Raw genomic sequence first — 22,915 nt, forward strand, 5'->3', positions numbered from 1 at the left:
TATTCTGTTTTTTTTTTACTAAATCGTACGTTAAAACCCACTTATACACCATACTAATAATATCATTTATCTTTTCTTTGCAGTTTATGACGTCAAATATTTGTCATAATTTACAAATAATACGAACACATTTTTAAAACCAACAACTATATTACCAAAAAGAGGAACATTCAATTTAAGTAAATCATTTATTCAAGCACTTACTAGAGGCTCCCTGTAGCTGTCGTCCTTCTGCTTTCATAGGCATCGCCATTTCACGTCTAGCGTTCGGCGTAGCGATAGATGCCTCTGTCGCACTGCTACATGCAAAACTTCCCGCAGGGATGGAACTTCTGGCTGGTGGGACAGGTGCACTTGTTAATTGAGATTCACCAACAGTCCGATTAGTAGTGGCAGTCAATTCATGTGTGAAAGGACCCGATCTACATTCGCCCGAATACCCACTTACACCATTCTGTACATTAGTAGCATGCTCGGTAGTGCGAGAACTTGTTGTAGCAGATAAAGATGAAACGTCCGGTATTGCTGCAGAAACATTCTCTGTTCCCCGTCTGTCGGGTGGCTCATCTGAATCATCCAGTGATTGTAAAATCCTATTAAGACGAGGGTTTGAACTTTCGCTGCTGTCGTCTGTGACTGGTTCGTTGACTTCAGAGTTGCGTAACAGGAAAGGGCAGCCAGGGGACACAAGTCTGTGAGCGCGCAACGGATCGTCCCTTTCGTTCCAGTTACTGATACGTTTGGCACAGCAATAGCAGATAACCTCATCACCTTGACTAGCGTAATAGAAACCGGCCTTAGCAAGCCTTAGACACGACGGTTTCCCGTGCGTTGGGTAAGTTCTAAATGTACACAGGCGAAGAAGTTCATGACGCATACTCTCTTTGGGATGCACGCTGCTTCCTTCTGCCAGGCGGTTGATGATCGTAATCACCGGGCTAATCAATGGAAATACCCAGATTGGTGTTGGCAATCCATACATTTTTTTATGGCTTAATAGCCAGGTATTTCGACGTAACATAGTAGCAAGAAAATCGTTTTCAGTATGCTTATTTTTTTCTTCAAAGCAACAATCGACATCTTTTTTGCAGGTATCTTCAGGGTTATCTTTTTGAGAGAATGTTTTACATGAAGTTGCTTTGATGAAGGAGCCTTGTTTGTTCCATGCATACAATGGTTGAATTTTAGTTGAACTAGAAGACTCAATCGAGAACTTAATTGGGATTTCAGTATCGCACATGCAAACAGTAATCCCATGATTTGTTTGCTTTGGTCGTGACAATCGGTGGATATTTAATTGTAACAAAGTTAAAACCTGTACACATAAACATATGCATGTACAACGTAGATAAATTACATATACAAGTATGCTAAGACGTATATGATAAATATAAATATCAGCTGTTCGGTCTGGCACAGCGGGACGATCGTATGTGCAACAAGCAAACTGCAACATTCGAGTCAAAGAATTAAGAAATGTATGTGAAAATATTGCATTGTTTGTCTTAAAACGTCTGTTTGATGTTTCTGTTCGGTTAAACAGTTTTACTTCATCTCTATGACAAAGTGTTGATGTAAGTGCTCCACTGGCGTTTCGCACTGTATATTCATGCAGTTTTCGTTTGAAAATAATTCTCCACTCATTTATAATGCACGATAATGCCGTTGAAACATCGATTACATTTGGAAAAGTTATCATCATGCGGAATTGTAGATTCTGTCTGGGTTCAAACCTATAATCGTGACGTTTGTAATGAGGACATAAATAGAATTCCTCACATGAAAGACGTTTCAAAGGGACGGTTAATGCACATATGGGTGGTACATATATGTGTAAAACTTTCAATAGTGTTTTGCAGGTGTAAGCTCTTGCATCAATTAATGTCTTGTATGCCCGTTGAAGACATGCAGACATGCATAAGCCTTTATCTGCTAAGACTGTGGTTTGCTTTTTGCTTCGTGTTTCATTTGCTTGTTGAATAAAGCTGACAAGATCTATTGAACGCGACGGCAATTTTGTTACGTTATGTAATGCAAAATCGACAACACTCCAGTGGCTATCAACCTTATCATCGGGTATTCTCGGCATGTGTTTCTGAGAAACATGTTCCGTACTCGAGGCATCGTAGGTAGTTTTCTGAAACTAACAATAAATAAAAATTAAAATGTATGGTTTTTATTACAATGTTTTCCATTCAGTTTTGAAATACAGGTTATAATTTTTTTGACAAAATTATGACCTGTGTAATATAAAATCATAATTATTCTGATTTAGTTATTACAATTATACTGATTGCATAAACAGTATATATTGCAAAGCGGTTCATGGATATACATGAAACGTGAATAGTATGTTTGAACATACCTTACGTTTACAATTAACATTATGACTATATAATGATATATTGTAACAATATAAGACTATTGTCTGACATTGTAATAGAGAAAATCGTACAATCCCTGTGTGAAATTAACATTTTTGTAATCTTAATACAAAATCGTTCTTACCTCTTCGCGTTCAAAATCATCTTTTGAATATCTATAACTTCCTATCCAGGAACTCGTCACGTGTGGTTCACAAGAGTCGTGTAAGATTATTAATCCAAATATAAATGTTGCAAACCTCTGAAAGCAACAACAAACATAATAAAAAAACAATAACGGAATTCCTATGTTCACTGCTCATCAACTGTATATTAATGTGTGAGGATGGACTGCTCGTGCGTATTGCATGTAATTTTGACTTATGAAATTAGTTACGTCCTTTTTAATTGTAATACAGGAAATTCAAACGGAATAGTTCATATATAACTTGCTTAATGTTGATAAATTGAATTCAAGCATGAAATTTACACTCCATTTTGATTTTTGCATAACTTAGTATATAATACTCAAGGGTATTACTATATCCTCTATCAGAGTGCTGCACTAGCAGAGGTATTACTATAACTTCACTTATTATCAATATACATGTAAGTGTACCAGCACTGGCCAATAATCAATGATAGACAGACATACAGACATAAAAACATACATACAGACGGACGGACGGGCGGACGGACGGACGGACGGACGGACGGACGGACAGACAGACAGACAGACAGACAGACAAACAGACAGACAGACAGACAGACAGACAGACAGACAGACAGACAGACAGACAGACAGACAGACAGACAGACAGACAGACAGACAGACAGACAGACAGACAGACAGACAGACAGACAGACGGACGGACGGACGGACGGACGGACGGACGGACGGAACGGACGGACGGACATACGGACGGACAGACAGACAGACAGACAGACAGACAGACAGACAGACAGACAGACAGACAGACAGACAGACAGACAGACAGACAGACAGACAGACAGACAGACAGACCGACCGACCGACCGACCGACCGACCGACCGACCGACCAACTGACAGACAGACAGACAGACAGACAGACAGACAGACACTGGCTCGGACCAATAAGGACTACACTTGTTTTTGCAGCTTTTTTGTCAATTGTTTTGTTTGTTTTGAGTTTAAATGCTCGTATTTTTATACTATCTCTCTGATGACCATTGCGTGTATAAAAATTAAAATCTATTTAATATTGAAATTGTGTCATTTTTGTTTTCTCCGGAGATTTACTAAGATAATTTCAAGAAAATAACAATAAGAATCATTACTTACTTTTCTGCCGTAGGCTTTATTCACGTTTATCCTTAGATAATGTAAACCAATCATCGGTTCGTCTATTCGCCAGTTTTCCTGCCGGTACGATTACATTGTATAACACTTGTAGAATATGAATAGACAACATAAACCATTATACTTAAACAGTATTACCTCCCGCGATATTGTATTGATATATGTACTAATTATCGATCTGATATACTGTATTGAAATATGTTCTCAATAGCATGGCATTCATTTCAAAATATATAACTCATGCTGCACCTAGTCAAACTTAATGCTGCAACATGATCTATTTCAATTACAACATACCGGCGACGAATGAATGGGACCCCGCGCTTTAATGTTATGTGAGCTCATTAATGAAGTAAAAAAGCGGTCGCGGTCTTACTTCTCATGTCTTAAACATTTTAAACATTTTGTTAAGTTCTATATAATGTTCATGTAAACACTACTTATATATATGTAGCGGTTAAACTGGTTAATATTTGCATGTGGGTGTGATAAATATATGGTTTGGTATTCATGATAGCGTATAAGCCTATCCCAAAACTAGGTAATTTCCTTTGCGTAATTGTACGGAATACCGGTAGTGCCATCGTTGTTACACATTAAAATCCTGAGGGCGACAATGCGATAGTGTGATAGTACGATGGCGACAATGCGATAGTACGATGTCGACATTGCGATAGTACGATGGCGTCAAATCGACAAAGCGACAGTACGATGGCTACAATGCGATAGTCATCGTACTGTCGTCATCGTATTATCGCATTGTCGCCATCGTACTTTCGCACTGCCGCCAACGTATTGTCGCACAGTCGCATTGTCGTCATCGTACTGTCGCATTGTCGCCATCATACTGTCGCACTGTCGCCATCGTATTGTCGCACTGTCGTCATCGCATACTCGCACTATCGCATTGTCGCATTGTCGCCATCTGTTTATCGCATTTTCGACTATCGCCTGCCGGTACACAAACTATTTTTATTGCAAAACAAAATATATGACTTTATAAAGATGTACTTTGAAAGAAGTTACAGTTATAATGACATAAAATTCTGATTAAGTTATATAATGGGTATTGATTTTAGGTATGCCGAACTGTAAAGTATTTTTTTAAGTGGCTACATCTAGGAAAAATACGATGTTCGCATGTGTACCGGCAGGCGATAGATGACAATGCGACAGTACGATGACGATAGACAAATGACGACAATGCGACAATACGATGACGACAGTACGAGAACGCGATAGTACCATGGCGACAATGCGATGATACAATGGCGACAGTACGATATGACTATCGCATTGTCGCCATCGTAATTTCGCGTTGTCGTACTGTCGTCATCGTATTATCGCATTGTCGTCATCGTACATTCGCACTGTCGCCATCGTATTGTCGCACTGTCGTATTGTCGTTATCTTACTGTCGCTTGGTCGCCATCGTACTATTACATTGTCGCCACCGTACTATCGCATTGTCGCCATCGTACTATCGCACTATTGCATTGTCGCCTTCTGGATTTTTATGTGTAACCACGCTGGCCCTTACGGTATTCCGTAAATATGTTCTCAAAAGAATGACATTCAAGTCGAAATATATAACCCATGCTGCACTATTTTAGTTACAACATACCAGTGACGCATGAATGGGATCCCACGCATTACTTTTACGCGAGTTCAATAATAAAGTAAAATGCGGATGTGGGCTTACTTCTCATGTTGTAAACATGTTGTAAAGATCTATATTATGTTCATGTTTATGCCGTACCTTTTGGGTCAAAAGTACAAAGTACAAATACGCCAAAACAGCTAAAAATAGATATCACCGCGGTGACAAACTATGACTGTTGGTATATTTTTATGCCTGTTGTTACATTAATTTGTTTGGGTCAGTTTTCAACCAATCATTTTCCCCGTAACAAACCGACCCTCAAATATCAAAATCAAGTGAACCTTTATTTTGTTGACGAGTGTGGTCTACAAATGTCTACAAATGTATAATTACTCATACATGGATCTTTAAAACAAAAAACAAAATACTAAATAAATACTTGGTAAGATAAGTTGATATACATTTATTCTTAGTTAACCAGCAACTTTTATTAGTTTTATAGAGATCGCCAGCTGTTTGTCACACTTATCGGTTTGAGTAAATAAATGGTTAGTGAATCGTACATTTTATTTGTTAAATTACACTTATTGGCATATCATCTGCTTTATCGCAATTAGATCATAGGTAATCAATTGTTAAAGACGTGTGCTATTAATCTGTTATCGCTTGTTTAACGGTCCACTGGCTGCACGGTATACCCGGTTTTATGACACTTATTCGGTTGTAAAAACACGCACAGACGTTTAGGCAACGGAAAATTTTTGAAATTGTCCCATTGATTATTAATTCTTTATGAAGTTATAATTATATAAACATCAAGTGACAATTATTATGTTACAACGAATACAGCTTCAAATAAAATATTCGCCGATTTGCCGTTTTGCAAGACGTTATTTCATTGGTCAGTTTGATTTAGCTCTTATCAAACTCTTTGGGTCAGACTAAGTATCACCGCAGTGACAATTTTGTCACCGCGGTGATATCTATTTTTAGCTGTTGGCGTATATGTACTTTTGCCAAAAGTTACGTCATAGGGGTTAAACTTGTTAATATTTGCATGGTTGTGGTATACATGATTCAGTATTCATAATAGCGTATAAGCCTTTCCCAACACAAGGTAAATTCTCTAGCGTATTTGCGACTGATGGCTCCTGTTTATTTGCAGTGACTTTTGTTGTTTGTAGTGTGTGATTAAATATACTGATATACTAATGATGTATCAATAAAAGCATTCCGTGTGCATGATCTCGAGTCTTTGAAGGGGTTCGTATAGTAACTAAGCATTGATAAAAAAACGTATTATTTGATTATTCTTATTAAATTGAGTATTACTATAAAACTATGTGTGCTTATAATACTACGTGGCTCGAAAAATCTTATCTTCGTAGAGAAACACCTTTGGAATTCTCATATATCGTTTTCAAACATGTATATTCGTACAAATGCTGCACGTCATTAATACGACATGTGTTATAAAAAACATTCTTATAAAAATATATATATAGAGATATTTATAATTAAATATTGTAAAACAATGTATTGTCTGATACGCAAACGGTTATTGTATGTGTTTTTCTTGAATTTGGACTTATTTGCCAAAACAATATTTTCAAATATAGTGGTAGCCATGAAAACATATCATTAAACATAATTGAACTTAAATTTGACTGTGTTAACGCGTATTGGCTGGTTCTGTTTGTTTTGCTACACTATAGATTGGCCGTGTTCATGCGATTATACATTTTGATTATAAGGCATTACTTAAAATGGTGTTATATACATATTATTGTGATTGTCATATGTTCTGCTAACGGACCATTCATCCAACACCCAACACTTGTATTGAAACCTTGTTCATTGAAAATTGGTGAATATAGCATGTTTTTTTTATATAGGGTAGCATTAATTCAAGGCCATGACATATACATGAGCCATAAATATATTAATTTTGCCAGGCCATATGAGGAATTCTTTATTTACAAACAAGAGGACAATAATTGAACAAAGACTTCTGACAATTTACGTCTGGGTATCCGTACTGAAGTATTCAGATAAATGACTAGTGTGGAGTAATTTTCACATTTCTTATTTTATTTGAAATCAGTTAAGAGTCGTCTATTATAATAAGCTTTTAATTGGATTTCTGATTGCGAAACTTTGCATTGGAACAAGTCTATGACTGTAAAATATTTAATTTCGAACGCAAAAATTTATCATACATCTGGCGTTTTATATAGTAATTATATAGCATAAAAACGAACAACTTACACAGATCCAGTAATTATGCTATGATTTGCAAAAACTTGATTGCTATGAAATAGCAGTTTAAATGTGTATGTTACAATGAATCTTTGTGCTATAATATATGAAAGCGAACGCATGTTTGTGCAGTCACCGAAATAAAATCAACGGTAAATGCAATATGGGTATTCATATATGTTAAGCAGAAACTTTTATTCTAGATCAGGCATGTTATGATAAGTGTAACCAAAAAGGAGCATGAATGCTGTTTCTCTGCTGTAATTTTGATTTTCTTTCCAATAAAACAAACTGTGTGAATGAATATCTTTTGAGAGTATGGTCAAATAGGCAAAATAATATTTTAACTCTTTCTTTTCAAACAAGAATATTGTAAAGTTGACGCGTATATGTCGAGTTAAAGTCGTTTACCACATAAATTACGTTTATACATCTTTAACTTAGATTGATCGCAGTGATTTTGAAAATAATTTTGAAAAGTCAGCTTTGAAAAACACTCAGTACGAACTGAACATAAGCCATTTACGCTGATAAAAGGCGGATAATATGTGTCTACAGCTTTACATAAATCTTTGCACCTTAGTGTGTGTAAGAAAACATTATTTCATGTAATTGCATTAAATTACATTATGGAAAAACATAATTACTGTACTACCACATGCACATAACATTTTAATTACAATACATTAAGTTGTAAGTATAAATACTAACTGAAGTATTGCCAAAAATTCAAGTAGTTTATTCTCATTGAATGAGAGCCAATGACCGATGAAGAGGTAAATACTTTAAAGATTAAGTCATAACCAGATAAGCCACAGCTTATTTGTGGTTTCCTTGCGTGAGATATAGAGAATAATAGGTAAGTGTTGATTATAGATCAGGTTTATCATGCGAGGTTTAGAAAACAAAAAGCACGAGCCTTGGCGAGTGCTTTTTCGTTGTCGTTAGAGTTTTCTGTAGGTATCATGATCTTTTTAAACAAATAATAATTTTTCAGTAGAGTGCAACCGCGCGTTTTTAATATGAAGTCCCCACACTGATCCGACATTTTTCTAACCGTTCCAACGCGCGGATGCACTTTACTGAAACAAATACTCATTTGATTAAATGATCATGATACCTATAGAAAACACTTACGAATGAGCAGGCTCTCTACTGTATCCCATTAAAATGGTGAAATATTTAAAAATAGATTCTGAAAAATCTTAACTGGGTCGCGCTTTATTCTCCCAACACCGATCCGAAAAAGTCACGTGGTATATGCACCGTATACTTCATACGTGAGAAAGAACTCGACGCGCATAGAAATTCACTGCGTGTTTTTCACCATTGCTTTTCCTGCTTATTTTTAGTTTTGGGGGGGGGGGGAAATTATAGCATTAAATAGGTCAATTAACACACATGTATCTATAAGTTTGTCCAGGTTTTAACTTAATGTACGTTAATACATGCTCTGTGTACACAAATAAAATAGGTATATATGGTGAACAGTAAACAATATAAAATAGATTAATAGAAAAAGTCTTTAAAAATGACAATACAATTTTTAATCGACCGTCGTCAGGTTGTGTGCAACGGTCGCAGAAATTTGAGATAATTATGCTCAGAACCAATCATATTGTTGTGCGGATGTTATCCAGTTGCACGAAAGGGATATGCTTGAAGATGTTAACAATATGGCGAAGAGTGAGTGGTTTGGACGATGCGCTATATCGTTATGACTTTTCTTTTCTTAGTTCCGATCAAACAACAAATATTGATGGAATGTAGCCGGCGTACAAAAGGTTGCATTATGTAATATTATTAAGATAATTTATGCGCACATATAGGTTTATTTTTTTGTATTTTCATCAACTCTGGATAGACAATCCGACGCTTTAAATACCGAATTAGCTAGTTGTCACATCTCAGCCAAAACTACTTTTTTTCTTTCGAAAGTAGCAACGATTCAATTATACTATTACAATCCTCGTGATCACTGGTGTGAATAAGGGAGAAGATCTGGTGAACAGAAACACGCAACTTCTTTTTTAAGGCTATTGAACGATCAACAAAATTAAATGCCTCGCGATGACATCTGGTAGTATTATACTCCAAACAAGATTTATTGTATGTGTTAATGTTTAAGTAATATATATTTATATTGATGATAAAACTCTCTTTAACATAAATTAATATTGAGGAAAATTGCGTTCAACTATTCCTACTGTTTCTTACTTTAATATGATCAGTTTGGACGTCCTGTTCTGGAATCGTCACGTCCCAAACACACGAACTACCTTGGTTAACACAGTATGGCAGACTCATCAATGTCATCAATACTCTGTGCTTGACATCTACAAAAATGCTGAAACAGAAAAAAATGTATCAATGATAATTTATAGCAAGCAGCATTTAAGCTGATTCGCGAAATTGTTTTAACACAAACAAATCAAAATGTCTTTTGAGACCCTTTTTTAAGCGCAAAAGCAAAGATTCTTGAACTATATTTGTTCCACTTTGTCTTATTTGACGTTTTTGAGTTAAGTAGTAAAATTAAATGTCAAAGTATACAATTTTCCTACATTTGTGTGTGTACCTGAGTGGTTTTTAATCCTATTTTACTTATGTGTAACCTATTTCTTGTGGTCAGTTCTCTTACTATTGGGAATGGTTTTGTCAGTTTTTGGAGGGAAACTGTTGGACAAAGACAGAGGTTTTCTCCGTGTAATATTTTGAGTCATACATTGTTAATCAGGACTTCTACTGGTTAGTATGTTGTATTTGATTGTATTGAACTGCATTCAATCCATTGTTACTGTTTCATTTGCATTTAAAGAAGGATTTGACATGTTGGTAATGTTGAGTCATATATTTTCGCGGTTGTTGAAATGGTTGCACATTGGATACAATTCTTTCTTTTGATAGTTTAATATCTTGACTTGTTTTAACTCATTACTCATAAATGCACTTAATAATGTTTGTGCATTATTAACTTGCAGCAGTCACAGAAAGCGTGGGAAGAAGGAGCAAGCGAGTGAAATCCATTCAGTTCCACAAATTGGTAATTAAATTGTGTGTTGTGTACTATGCAATGTTCTTGTCATGTGATATATGTTTGTTGCTTTGTATGTTTGTTATTATTTGTATTGCAAAATAATGCTTAAGGTTCAGGTGCAATTGTAAAGCCACTAGAACAAGACATATTATAAATGTTATTATTAATTCTAGGATATTTATATTAATAATAATATAGTAATTATTATTAATCATAGTTCTTAATATGTGTATTTGTATATTTTACAGATTGGAGCCTGGACGTTTGATGCTCTTGAGTTATCTGTTAATCAAATATTCTAATTATATTGAAACGTAAAACTAGACAGTCTTGAGTTATCTTCCTCCTGTGTGGTTAAGTAGCGAAATAACCACAAAGTTATATGTGTATATTTTTTTATTTTCTTAACGGGTTTGAGTGTTATAAACAAAAATCGGACGTTTCTATGTGCCTTGAAATGTGTGTATATCAACGTTTATTTACAGGTCATTGCCGAGTCTTCGCAACTTCTATATGTTCTGACCTGCCTCTGAGACCTTGCAAGCGAACACATTTAATTTTGAACCAAAGACGGTTTAATCTACCACGACTGCACGGGTATTCGCCAAACAAAAACAGATACTTATAAACCCGTGCACTGTGACCAATGAGACCTTAACATGAACTTGCATTAAACCAAAATAAGTTGATATTATGGTTAGCTGTATGGGCTATGTTTTATGTATTGCATGTGTCTGTTGTGTGTTTGTCTGGAGCGTAAAAAGGAGGGAGTAGTCAAGCTGGTCGCGTAGGTCCCTCGTGAAAGTAATTTTCGTATACTGTCAGTTCCAATTGCGCAGCATCCGCCGTTTCCCCACAAGCGCAACCCCGCCGACCAAGCCAGAAACGGACCGTCCACAAAAACACCCCGCCTTGGATAATAATCAAATCAATTGATCCCACATCCACCCTTTCGACGCTAATGACAAGAGTTTGCAAACTGTTTTTTATGAAAGTCCGGAGCCGCACTCGCCAATTCCCACCAATGATTTTTTATGATTAAGGTATATATAATAATATTTTTTCTGTTTTTTAGTTATTCATATCACCATTATTATGACTTATATTAAATCCACCATCATTATTATAATTATCTATGGTTTATTTATTTTTTTTATTTACTGAATTGTGTGTGCTTTTACTCTGCTTTCTGCCCCAAGAGAGGTGTAAGTGCGGGTTCGAGCGCGATACAGGAAACGCCCCGATTTTAGAGGCGTCCCCGGTGCCCGGTATAGAACACCATTACACTGCCACCCCGTTTAGCTTCCGTCGCGAACGACATGGAAGTCAGTGAAGTTAGTATTAACATCATTATTGAAACCCATTCACACAAAAGCAAACGACCTTATATATGAGCAGTGAACGAAAACACAGCAATAGATACTTGCACGTTGAGACAAAGATGTAGGTTTATCATTGCATGCTTTCTCAAACAATTAGCTAAGAAAATTAAATGGTCATACAATTAAACATTACTCTGCTGGCTTGCGTCTCTTTTTACAATCACATGGTACAATATAACATTACTCTGCTGGCCTGCGTCTCTTTTTACAATCACTTGGTACAATTAAACATAACTATGCTGGCTTGAGTGTCTTTTTACAATCACATGGTGCAATTAAACATAACTCTGCTGGCTTGCATCTCTTTTTACAATCACATGGTACAATTGAATATTACATGTACTCTGCTGGTTTGCGTCTCTTTTTACAAACACATGGTACAATAAAACATAACTCTGCTGGCTTTCATCTCTTTTTACAGTCACATGGTACAATTAAACATTACTCTGCTGGCCTGCGTCTCTTTTTACAATCACATGGTAAATTAAACATTACTATGCTGACTTAAGTCTCTTTTTACAATCACATGGTGCAATTAAACATAACTCTGCAGGCTTGCATCTCGTTTTACAATCACATGGTACAATTTAATATTACTCTGCTTGCTTGCGTCTCTTTTTACAATCACATAGTATAATTAACCATTACTCTGCTGGCTTGTGTCTCTTTTTACAGTCACAAGGTACAATTAAACATTACTCTGCTGGCTTGCGTCACTTTTAACAATCACATGGTAAATTAAACATTACTCTGCTGGCTTGCTTGTTTTTTACAATCACATGGTACAATTTAATATAACTCTGCTGGCTTGTGTCTCCTTTTACAATCACATGGTACAATTAAACATTACTCTGCTGGTCTGTGTCTCTTTTTACAATCACATGGTACAATTAAACATTACTCTGCTGGATTGCGTCTCTTTTTACAGTCACATGGTACAATTAAACATTACTCTGCTGGCTTGCGTCTCTTTTTACAATCACATGGTACAATTAAATATTACTCTGCTGGCTTGCGTCTCTTTTTACAATCACATGGTACAATTAAACATAACTCTGCTGGCTTGCTTCTCTTTTTACAATCACATGGTACAATTTAATATTACATGTACTTTGCTGGTTTGCGTCTCTTTTTACAGTCACATGGTACAATTAAACATTACTCTGCTGGCTTTCATCTCTTTTTACAATCACATGGTACAATTTAACATTACTCTGCTGGCTTGCGTATCTTTTTACAATCACATGGTACAATTAAACATTACTATGCTTGTTTGTGTCTGTTTTTACAATCACATGGTACAATTAAACATTACTCTGCTGGCTTGCGTCTCTTTTTACAATCACATGGTACAATTAAATATTACTCTGCTGGCTTGCGTCCCTTTTTACAATCACATGGTATAATTAAACATTACTATGCTGGCTTGCGTCTCTTTTTACAATCGCATGGTACAATTAAACATTACTCTGCTGGCTTGCGTCTCGTTTTACAATCACATGGTACAATTAAACATTACTCTGCTGGCTTGCGTCTCTTTTTACAATCACATGGTACAATTAAACATTACTCTGCTGGCTTGCTTTTCTTTTTACAATCACATGGTATAATTAAACATAACTCTGCTGGTTTGTGTCTCTTGGCTTGCGTCTCTTTTTACAATCACATGGGCACTATCAGCTGTTATTCTGTCTTGCCTGGTATCTAATGTTGTTCACGCCTGACTAGTTTTTAAAAGAGCAGTTAATATATGACAATAGAAGAGGGGCTGTGTTTTGTGTTTTCTTACCGAGATGACTAGTTTTGGGGGGTACAGCGGGAGACAGTTTATATATAAATTCTTTGTTTTCTTGGAGTGGAAATATTTTGATATTCATTCGTTCTTTGAGACAAAGGTCGTGAGTTATGTTAGTTTTCAGCGAGAGCGCGCTTGCTTTTGTTTATCTTTGATGGCCAAGGCAGTAATTCCAAGTAATAGGGTATTATATTACAGGAAGGGATTGACTTTAGTATTATGGCTGGTCGTCCATATAATTCAATACCGAATCACTGATACATGGCCAAGGCATGCAAACAATAATTCAATAGGGGCATTGAACCTGTTATGTTCTGACATGTAATGTTGTTGAAGTAGTCTCGCTTTATTTCTTATTATGAGAAAATCGCAGGGTGTGTATAAATAGGCGTACGTCGTGGGCACAGTTTCTTTTATAAATTATACTGCTGACTCGCCAGCCATTTAACAAATACCTTGCACTGCATACAAAACAATCAGTAAAATACGAGAAAGCATGCGATATACAAGAGAAAATTGCAACCAATATTTGTATGTAATATTAAGTTGGTCACGTCATCAGAGCCAAAGCGCGCGGAAGGTATGAAAGTTCGCCAGGTGCTCGCCGCTAGACCAGCTTACATGTACGGTGGCATACAGGTGACATTCACTCCCCTTTGTTTAAATTGCTCTTATCGTTTTTTTATATCGTGGCCTCGACTTAGTAAGTCGAGGCCACGACTTACTAACTCTTACTATGTCTTGGCATCGAGATAAAAAAAGAGGATTGCAAAACTAAATCAAAGACGAGTGGAATTAACAAAAGAGCGGTGCAGTAAATAAAGGAAGGATGAATTAAACAAAGAACGTTTTATTAAGGTTCATGCATGATGTTCGTTCGGCCTAACGATATGCTTATAGCGAGTGCCCTTCCGTCGTTAAAGTGTGAGTATTTTAGATAGTGTGTATGACGTGATTATAGGTTTGTTGTGCATTATGTCAGCCTGTCCCCGGCCCTGACCCTTGGGGTGTAAGAAGAGTAAAGACAAATGGGCTTATGGGTATTCCCGTTCGGCCCGTCACCGGCGCCCTGCTTAGCTGTTTTAGTCAGAGGTATTGCGTAAACAAGACATAGACAAATGGGCGTGGTGGTATGCCCGCCCGGCCCGTCATCACTGTCTGGTTCAGTAGTTGTTATAGTGAGATATATTGAGTGCGTAAGCGATTGAAAAGACAAGTGGGCTTATGGTTATTCCCGTACGGCCCGTCATCACTGTATTGCTTATGGCGTGCTAGAGATAGAGCAGTACGTCGACACGTCATGATCCTCTAAATAAAGTGTTTTGATCAGTGGTGGTCCTGTTCGTTATACGCTTTCTGAGTTATGATTGCTATCAGCTCACGTGCGCTTATGTGTATGTTCAAAGGTAGACCCTAATGAGATTCTCCTAGAGAGTTGGTCAGCATGTTCGTTTCCCAAAATACCGACGTGACTCGGACTCAAAAGGTATTTAAGTGAGGTATTTGTAGTTGTAAGTACATGTCGTTTTTAGTTGTGCCTTTTAATGAACTAAAAGCATGCAATATTTTGTGTAAGTATCAATATGCCTCAGGTTTGTTTTTCATACGCGTTTTAACTACAGGAAGTGTTCGGGTGACAGATTAAAAGATGAAAAAAAATTATATGTTTACATCCAACCTTAATAAATTAAAACTACAACGTGTTTGCATTTTTAGTACAGCAGACATATAAGACACAAATATTGCCCAGAATATGTTTAGCAATGTAATCTATTTAAAAAATGATATTTCAATACTGGATTAATAAGCTATACAAATGAAGCAGGTAATACAAATGATGAGTAATTAAATCTTATCATCTAATTTTGTGAGACACATGCGATCATCGTAAATATAGATTAACAATGCCACGTGCAGGTTGTGTAAAAAATCCACTTGTTTATAACTATAACATAATATAACAACATAACATATGGTTCATTATAATGCAAGGCCTCCGACCTAAAATACAATTGTTCAATAATCATCCAATGTGGTGACAAGAGAGATATGTTAATTAATACTATATTATTAACGAGCAGAACATCTAACACAAAGACATAAGCATACAATGTATATAACATATCATATCATAATTTTTACACGTAAGAAATTGAAGTTATATCTTTCAAAATAAGAGTACTTATAACGTCCTGAAACACTTTTATATTTAGTATCAATCAAAAACTTCTTTCGAGGTGAAAACGCTTCGTGAAAATATTATGCCATAGCAATTACACTCTTTCTGTCATATTCAAACATCATTGTATAAAACAGATTTAAAGTTTTATAGCGGTTCCAATAATGTCCATAAAATATTTAAGTATGTATAAGTATGCATTATATAGAGTGAGAGAGCTTAAACCTCTTACTTTAAGGTATTTTAATATATATTATTAAAGCAAACATGTACCTTGATATTTGAATCGCGGCCACACCGAAAACAAATAGGAATAAACACATTGTTCCATGCACAGGAATCCCCAAAGACGTTCATACAAATTATATTTTTAAAAATTCAAACATTTCATCAGCGACTTGGAACTGTTGGATGTTTAGCAATGTAACTCGTTTGTGGAATTGCCGCTTGTCACTGCAAAAGATAAAATTAACAAAATTGTGTTTCGAATTAATGAGGAGAGTAAATATAATTATGCTAAAATAAATGATATATTTTGCTCTACATATTGTCACATTTATCTACATCAAACATACAACGTTTGTTTCATGCCTGCATAATTATTCAGGTAACTGCTGGTTCGTGGACTCAGTCTCAACTTTAAAAAGACACCAATAAAAGATTTAGAAATCCATGGTTTTGAAAACAAGCACATATTGCCCTTGAGATTCATAACGTGAAATGGCAACTAAACGATCATATGCTGAACTCTTAAACCATACATTTGTTGCATCGATGTATGTCATTTCATTAACTTTGTAGCTATGAGACCGAACAAACAAACTATGAAACTACTGAAATATAAAATACCATTCCCTAATGTAAACATATTACGTACTCTGCTCCTTATGCACGCACCCAATATGGAAGTCTTCTAACTAAGATGAAACACGTCAATATAATTTGGAATCCCACACAAATAATTTCTGAGTCATAGAACCAGGCCCGTAGCCAGGGTTTTGATAAGAGGGTTGCGAATTTTCCCATCAACCATTGCTATTGAGCAACGAAGCATGCTGGTGACTTTTTTTCTTTATTTACAGACTAAAGTTATAGAGCATTTTTATATGAAATTTCACTTTCATTGACCATACTGAGTGACTGATAAAAAAATGTTGGGTGCGAACGCACCCAACGCACCCCCCTTGGCTAAGGGAATGAGAACAGGCATACGCATGCGCGATTCCTAAACACTCGCATGTGCATATGTTAGAGCAAAAATGTTAATCTGCTAGAGAACTAAGAAACCGCCTTCGGGCTTGTGCACGGTAATCGAAGGTGAAGATTATATCCCCCTATAATGTTCCTAATAACATGATATATTGAACAACTTTTAGATATTACTACGAACCTCTGTCAGGCATTCAAACAATATACCCGAAATAAATAAATACAACAAGTTAAATGCATAAATGGCTTTTTTGCCTGGTAACCTTTAAAAAAGCATCGAGATACTAACAAAAAAAAAACTTGTTGGTTACGTAATTTCGTCGAGCCCATTGTTGTGTTCTGCTTGAACCAAGCTTTTTAGAACGTAGGAGGTATATTGTCCATTTTATAAACAACAACAACAACAACAAACAAACAAAAACAAAACACGTCAGACACTTGCTAAACGCATTAACCGTAGATTGCAAATATTGCAAGAGTTACATTTTGTAAACTAGATTGTGGACGGCTTTTAATGGAACTTGTCATTGTGTTTTGTCGAATTGAACTATTAAATTTTGTGATGATGAAACGTTGGATACATTTCGGTGTGCATTGCATTTGTTGTTTTTGGTCACTGCACTTTTACTGTTCATATATGCCGATTTTTTGTTGTTTGAAGTTATATTTGATTATGTATATTATGTTGTATAGTATTATTAAAAACCCAGGAAACGTTTACGGAAAGAGCCTTAGAAAATGTATATCGAAGTTGTATGCCATTCTTTTTGTAAATAAGACACTCAAAATATTTTTTATAATATTAACAGCAAAACATATTGCTACGCAAGATGCAAGTAGTTTTCTGAATCATCTATGTCGACAAGGTAACTTATCTTGTCGGGGGGGGGGGGGGTAATAAATGTGTTTTTCTACAGAGCGCAACTTTTGTTTCTAATTACCTGTGGACAAGAAACAATCAGGCTTGTTTTTCAAGGTTTTTAATTTGTACGTGACGTACTTCCTACAAGTAGTGTTATAGCTAAAAGGGGAATTTCTAATATAGTTTGCACCTAAATTATATTATAAATAATGTATCAAAAATGCGCATTTTCTTTATTCAGGCACATGATAATGCAGCTCAAGCCAGGTATTTTCTATAAATACGTTTCAGTAGGTTGCATAAGCTTTTAAACACACATTTTGCACGTCTATTTAATTCGTGTAATTAAGAAAAAAGAACAGTTCTAAAATACCGTATTTTTTTTAAATTATTAGTTTATAAAGATTAAAATATCACGACTGGTATATTACATTTCTTGAAAAAAGTTGTTAAGTTTTCATATTTTAGTATATTCGGTAATAAATTTTACTGGGTTCATGTACCAGGTAACTACCAGTTAACTTTAAATAACGCAAGTAGATTGATCATCATTCCCACGTGGTAAACCCAGGGTTGCAAATTGTGCATGCGTAGTGAATTGTTTATATTTTATTTATAAAATGATCAATCTACTTGCGTTATTTATAGAGTGTATATCGTTAAGTCACCTATTTTCGCGATGTTCTTTCGATTTCACATCGCGAAATTTTATTACCGAATATACTGAAAATATGTGTTCTTTTTCAAGTAATGTTATATACCAGTCGTGATATTTTCTTATTTGAAAACCAAGGTTTCGACATAAGTTAAATAATCTGTGAAAACCATTGTTCTCATGACGAGATCTTAAGTTTTCATCCTTAATACTAAATCCGTTGTTTTCATTAGGGAACCATAGTTCTCATGCAAACCTAGGTTCCCAGAATTACGCGTCCGACGGCGTATACGGCATACATTCAGAATTTCGATTTTATAGGTTAACTAGAGACGTGGGGAGATAGCAACGGGCAGTTTAATGATTTATTAGATGAATATTGTTGCTTTGATAATGTCATAGTTAGGCAAAGTAGAGCGTTACGAAACAGTGAAGGCATTTTAGTTTTTGTAAAAAGTCACTTGACAAAAGATGGCTTGGTTATACACAAATCTGTTCAGATTTTGTTGATTGTGTTATACTTCATTTAAAAGTAAGCTGTTTCAAATGTTCATCTGACATTATTTTGTATATTGCGTATGTATCACCAGAAGGGTCACCGATATATGAACACAGAGATGATATAAACGGAATAACCTATATAGACGAAAAGCTGTTATTGTTAAAAAATATGTATCCCGATTGTTTCTTATATCTGGCAGGTGATTTAAATGTTAGACCTAAAACTATGCTTGATTACATTCCTGCAGATAACGTTGACTTAATTTTTATATCAGAGATTGACTACGATATGAACTGTTTTGAGCTGCCTAGAAATGATATGGATACAATTTATAACTCGTTCGGGCAAACTTTACTAGAACTATGCTGCGCACATGGAATTCATATACTTAATGAGCGTGTTACAAGTGACCGAGATGGTGAGTTTACATGCATTACACAAAATGGAGCTAGTTTAGTTGATTAGCAAATTATTTCAACAGATTTATTTCAATTTGTAACGAACTTTAATATTCTATCCATCGACGAATCTGACCATTTCCCTATTTGCGCCACTATGATTTTTCATAGAAAAAATATTAACCCAAATGTCGATCCACCTACTTCTCATTGCATCGATAATAACACCAATGAATGTAATATTAAACTTGAAAAATTTAAATGGAATGATGCGCTTAGGGAAACATTGTTGAGACTTTTGTTAATATGTATCACATGTATAAGGATGACATTTTACATCAAATTAGTGTAGATATAAACCAGGCTCTTCAAACAATAGTATCACTTAATAAAACTGCTGCAGTAAACACGAAAGTCCATAATAGAACCAAACGACGTAACGTTTATGGACGGCAAGATAAACCATGGTGGGATAATGAATGTAATATTTTGAAATATCGTAAGTATAACGCTTTCAAAAAATTCCGTTTCACGAACTCAAGGGAAGATTTACATATCTTCATTAACGAAAAAAGAAATTTAAAAGTAACGTGTAAAAACAAGAAGGAAAATGTCCAACTGAATATGAGAAATAGGCTATGCCAGGCATGTAGTAATCAAAATTTATTTTGGCAAACAATTAAAAGTGCAAACTCTTTACATTATAGTTATCAGCAACAAATCAAACAAATTGATTGGCTATGTTATTTAAATCAATTATTATATCGAGAAAACATGCTATTAATTAGAACGTCTGAAGAAGCTACTTTACCTGAATATGATTTAGTTCTAAATAGCCATATAACACACGAAGAAATAATGATAAGTATTAAAAAAAATTGGGAAAGGCGCAGGGGTTTGATGGTATAGGGGCTGAGTTTTATAAAAACACCGCTAATGTTATATGTCCAGTATTTTGCTCGCTTTTAATCACATCCTAAATACAGGAGTATTTCCTGACATGTGGGGCGAAAGCATTATTGTTCCCCTAACACAAAAACGGTTCTCAAATGGAACCGACACATTATAGAGGTATTTCATTGATGAATGTTATATATAAAATATTTGGAAATATTGTAAATTCAGGACTGTCTACATGGTCCGAAGAATTCGGTAAAGTAGACGAGTCGCAATCAGATTTTCGTAAAGGTTATTCTACAATGGATAACATATTCGTCTTACAAAGCATGGTTCAAAAATATATGACTAAGCCACGAGGAAGATTTTATGTCTTATACGTTGATTTTCAAAAGGCTTACGCTGGGATATTGCACTATAAAATATTTGATATAATGCAGAAAATAGGTTTAAAAGGAAAACTGTATAAGGTCCTTGTCTCCATGTACTCATTTTTTTCGGAGCCGCGTGCGTGTCATAAATAACCATGTCACTACTGATTTTAAGTGTAACATTGGTTCAAGGCAAGGGGACGTAACTAGCACGATAATTTTTAATTTATTCATAAATGAGTTATCCCTTTACATACGTGACCGAGGCCATCAAGGAATTTCCATTACTGAAGATATTCCAAAAATGCAGTGTGTATTATTTGCGGATGATGTAGCGAGTTGCTCTGAAACCGCAATAGAACTACAGCGTTAATTTAATAGTATTTTTGATTTTTGCCAAAAAAGTGGCATGACTGTAAATGAAAAGAAAACCGAAATTGTTTTTAGAAAAAATGGCTCATTGCGGTCATATGAAAATTGGTTCTATACTGGGAATCGTGTAAATGTTACATCAGTGTACAGATACATTGGATTATTGTTTACTCCTTAATTAAGTTGGTCCAAGGCTAAAGCTAGGTTGGCAATGCAAGCAAAAAAATCCATTAATGCAATAAAAAGCTATCAAGGATATTTAGGACAATTTGACCTTCAAGAATATTTAAAACTTTTTGACTCAATGGTAAAGCCAATCCTTACATACGGGGGAAAATTGGGGGCCATACCTTTTCTGAAAACATAGAACAAATCCAGACTCAGTTTTGCGAAGATTTTCTTGGTCTAAATAGGTCAACCAACAGTTGTATGGCTCTAGGGGAGGTTGGTAGATTAGAATTATGTGTAGACTATCATATTAAGTGTATTAAATACTGGTGCATTCTAATTCACATGACATTACATAGATACCCCAAAACTGTTATAATATGTTGAAACGCCAGGATGAAATAGGAAGGATCAATTGGGCTACTTCTGTTAAAAATCTGTTATTTAACTATGGTTTTGGTTATATCTGGGTTTATCAGGATGTCGGTAATGTTGATGTATTTTTCAACTTTTTAAAGATCGCCTTTTTTGTTGTTACAGGCAAAAATGGTCAGGACGTTTGTTCGACTCGTCAAGATGCGAAACATATAGAATGTAGAAGTCATTACTTGAACCAGAAAAAGTTATTTCGCTTAAAATACCATTCTACTATAGAAAAGCACTTGCAAAGTTTAGATGTTCCAACCATAAGTTTCTTATTGAAACTGGACGACATGTGGGTATAGCACATGATCTTAGATATTGTACACATTGTCTAAATGTACAAACACTTTAGTTATTGAAAACGAATATCCTCCATGTTACAATATGATCAGGCTCCGGTCGTTGTCAGTTCAGGTGCTACATATACTTCACTTGAAAGTACCCCGGGTACTCTGAAGTATACTACAATTAACCCGGCTTAGGAAAATACAGTTAAAGGCAACTTGCCATACTCGGGGGTACCTTTTAGTATATTTTCCATACCCCGGGTACTTTGAAGTATACTTAAGAGTACTTGGGGTACAAAATGTTGTACCTGAGCCGACAATTACCAAATGAGCATTAGTGGCTACTGTCCTTTCTCAACACTCCAGTTTCAGATGAGAATTACTGAAATAACAAAGATGAGTTCAAACATTACCACCACCTGTGATTGTAGCGAACAGTCAACCTTTAACCCCTTCATTTATGATCATCTAATCTACATGTAACACGAAATTCCACACTTCAATTATTTAATTATGTTGTACTTGTACTGATAGGTTTGAAAATAGCAAATGTATATTTTTAATCAGAACTGTTCGCAGACTAAGACAAAAACACTTTTTTTTCTTATTAGATTCCTGTTATTATATTGGTGTTTCAGTATTTTGATACTTCAATTGTCGTAGTCAAACAAAATTGACATAACTAAAAAAAAACAAAAACATGAGAACTATTTCTCAGATATTAACAGAGAAAAAATAAAACCATACTATCTTGTTAGATTTTAATAACACTATTCTGTGTTTAGGAGAGACCGTTCAATAAGGATAAACACA

At 35.3% G+C, this 22,915-nt stretch overlaps 1 protein-coding gene across 3 annotated transcripts in view; it reads right to left on the bottom strand.

The window, feature by feature from the left end:
• The window catches only part of LOC127836321 (uncharacterized), a 62,819-nt gene extending 46,414 nt beyond the window's left edge, over positions 1-16,405 (bottom strand). The window contains exons 1-5 of one of the 3 annotated variants that reach the window (XM_052362845.1): positions 16,232-16,405; positions 9,783-9,912; positions 3,686-3,763; positions 2,509-2,625; positions 205-2,143 (exon numbers count right to left, since the gene is read on the bottom strand). In XM_052362845.1, coding sequence (XP_052218805.1) covers positions 205-2,143; positions 2,509-2,625; positions 3,686-3,763; positions 9,783-9,912; positions 16,232-16,281 — 2,314 coding nt within the window. In that variant the 5' untranslated portion in view covers positions 16,282-16,405. Of the gene's footprint in view, positions 1-204; positions 2,144-2,508; positions 2,626-3,685; positions 3,764-4,000; positions 4,139-9,782; positions 9,913-16,231 lie in introns of those variants that run through there. The other 2 variants (XM_052362844.1, XM_052362846.1) reach the window with 2 other exon arrangements.
• Between the last annotated feature and the right edge of the window lie 6,510 nt (positions 16,406-22,915).

Source organism: Dreissena polymorpha, chromosome 6 (assembly GCF_020536995.1).
Source record: "Dreissena polymorpha isolate Duluth1 chromosome 6, UMN_Dpol_1.0, whole genome shotgun sequence".
Classification (NCBI taxonomy): Eukaryota; Metazoa; Mollusca; class Bivalvia; order Myida; family Dreissenidae; genus Dreissena; species Dreissena polymorpha.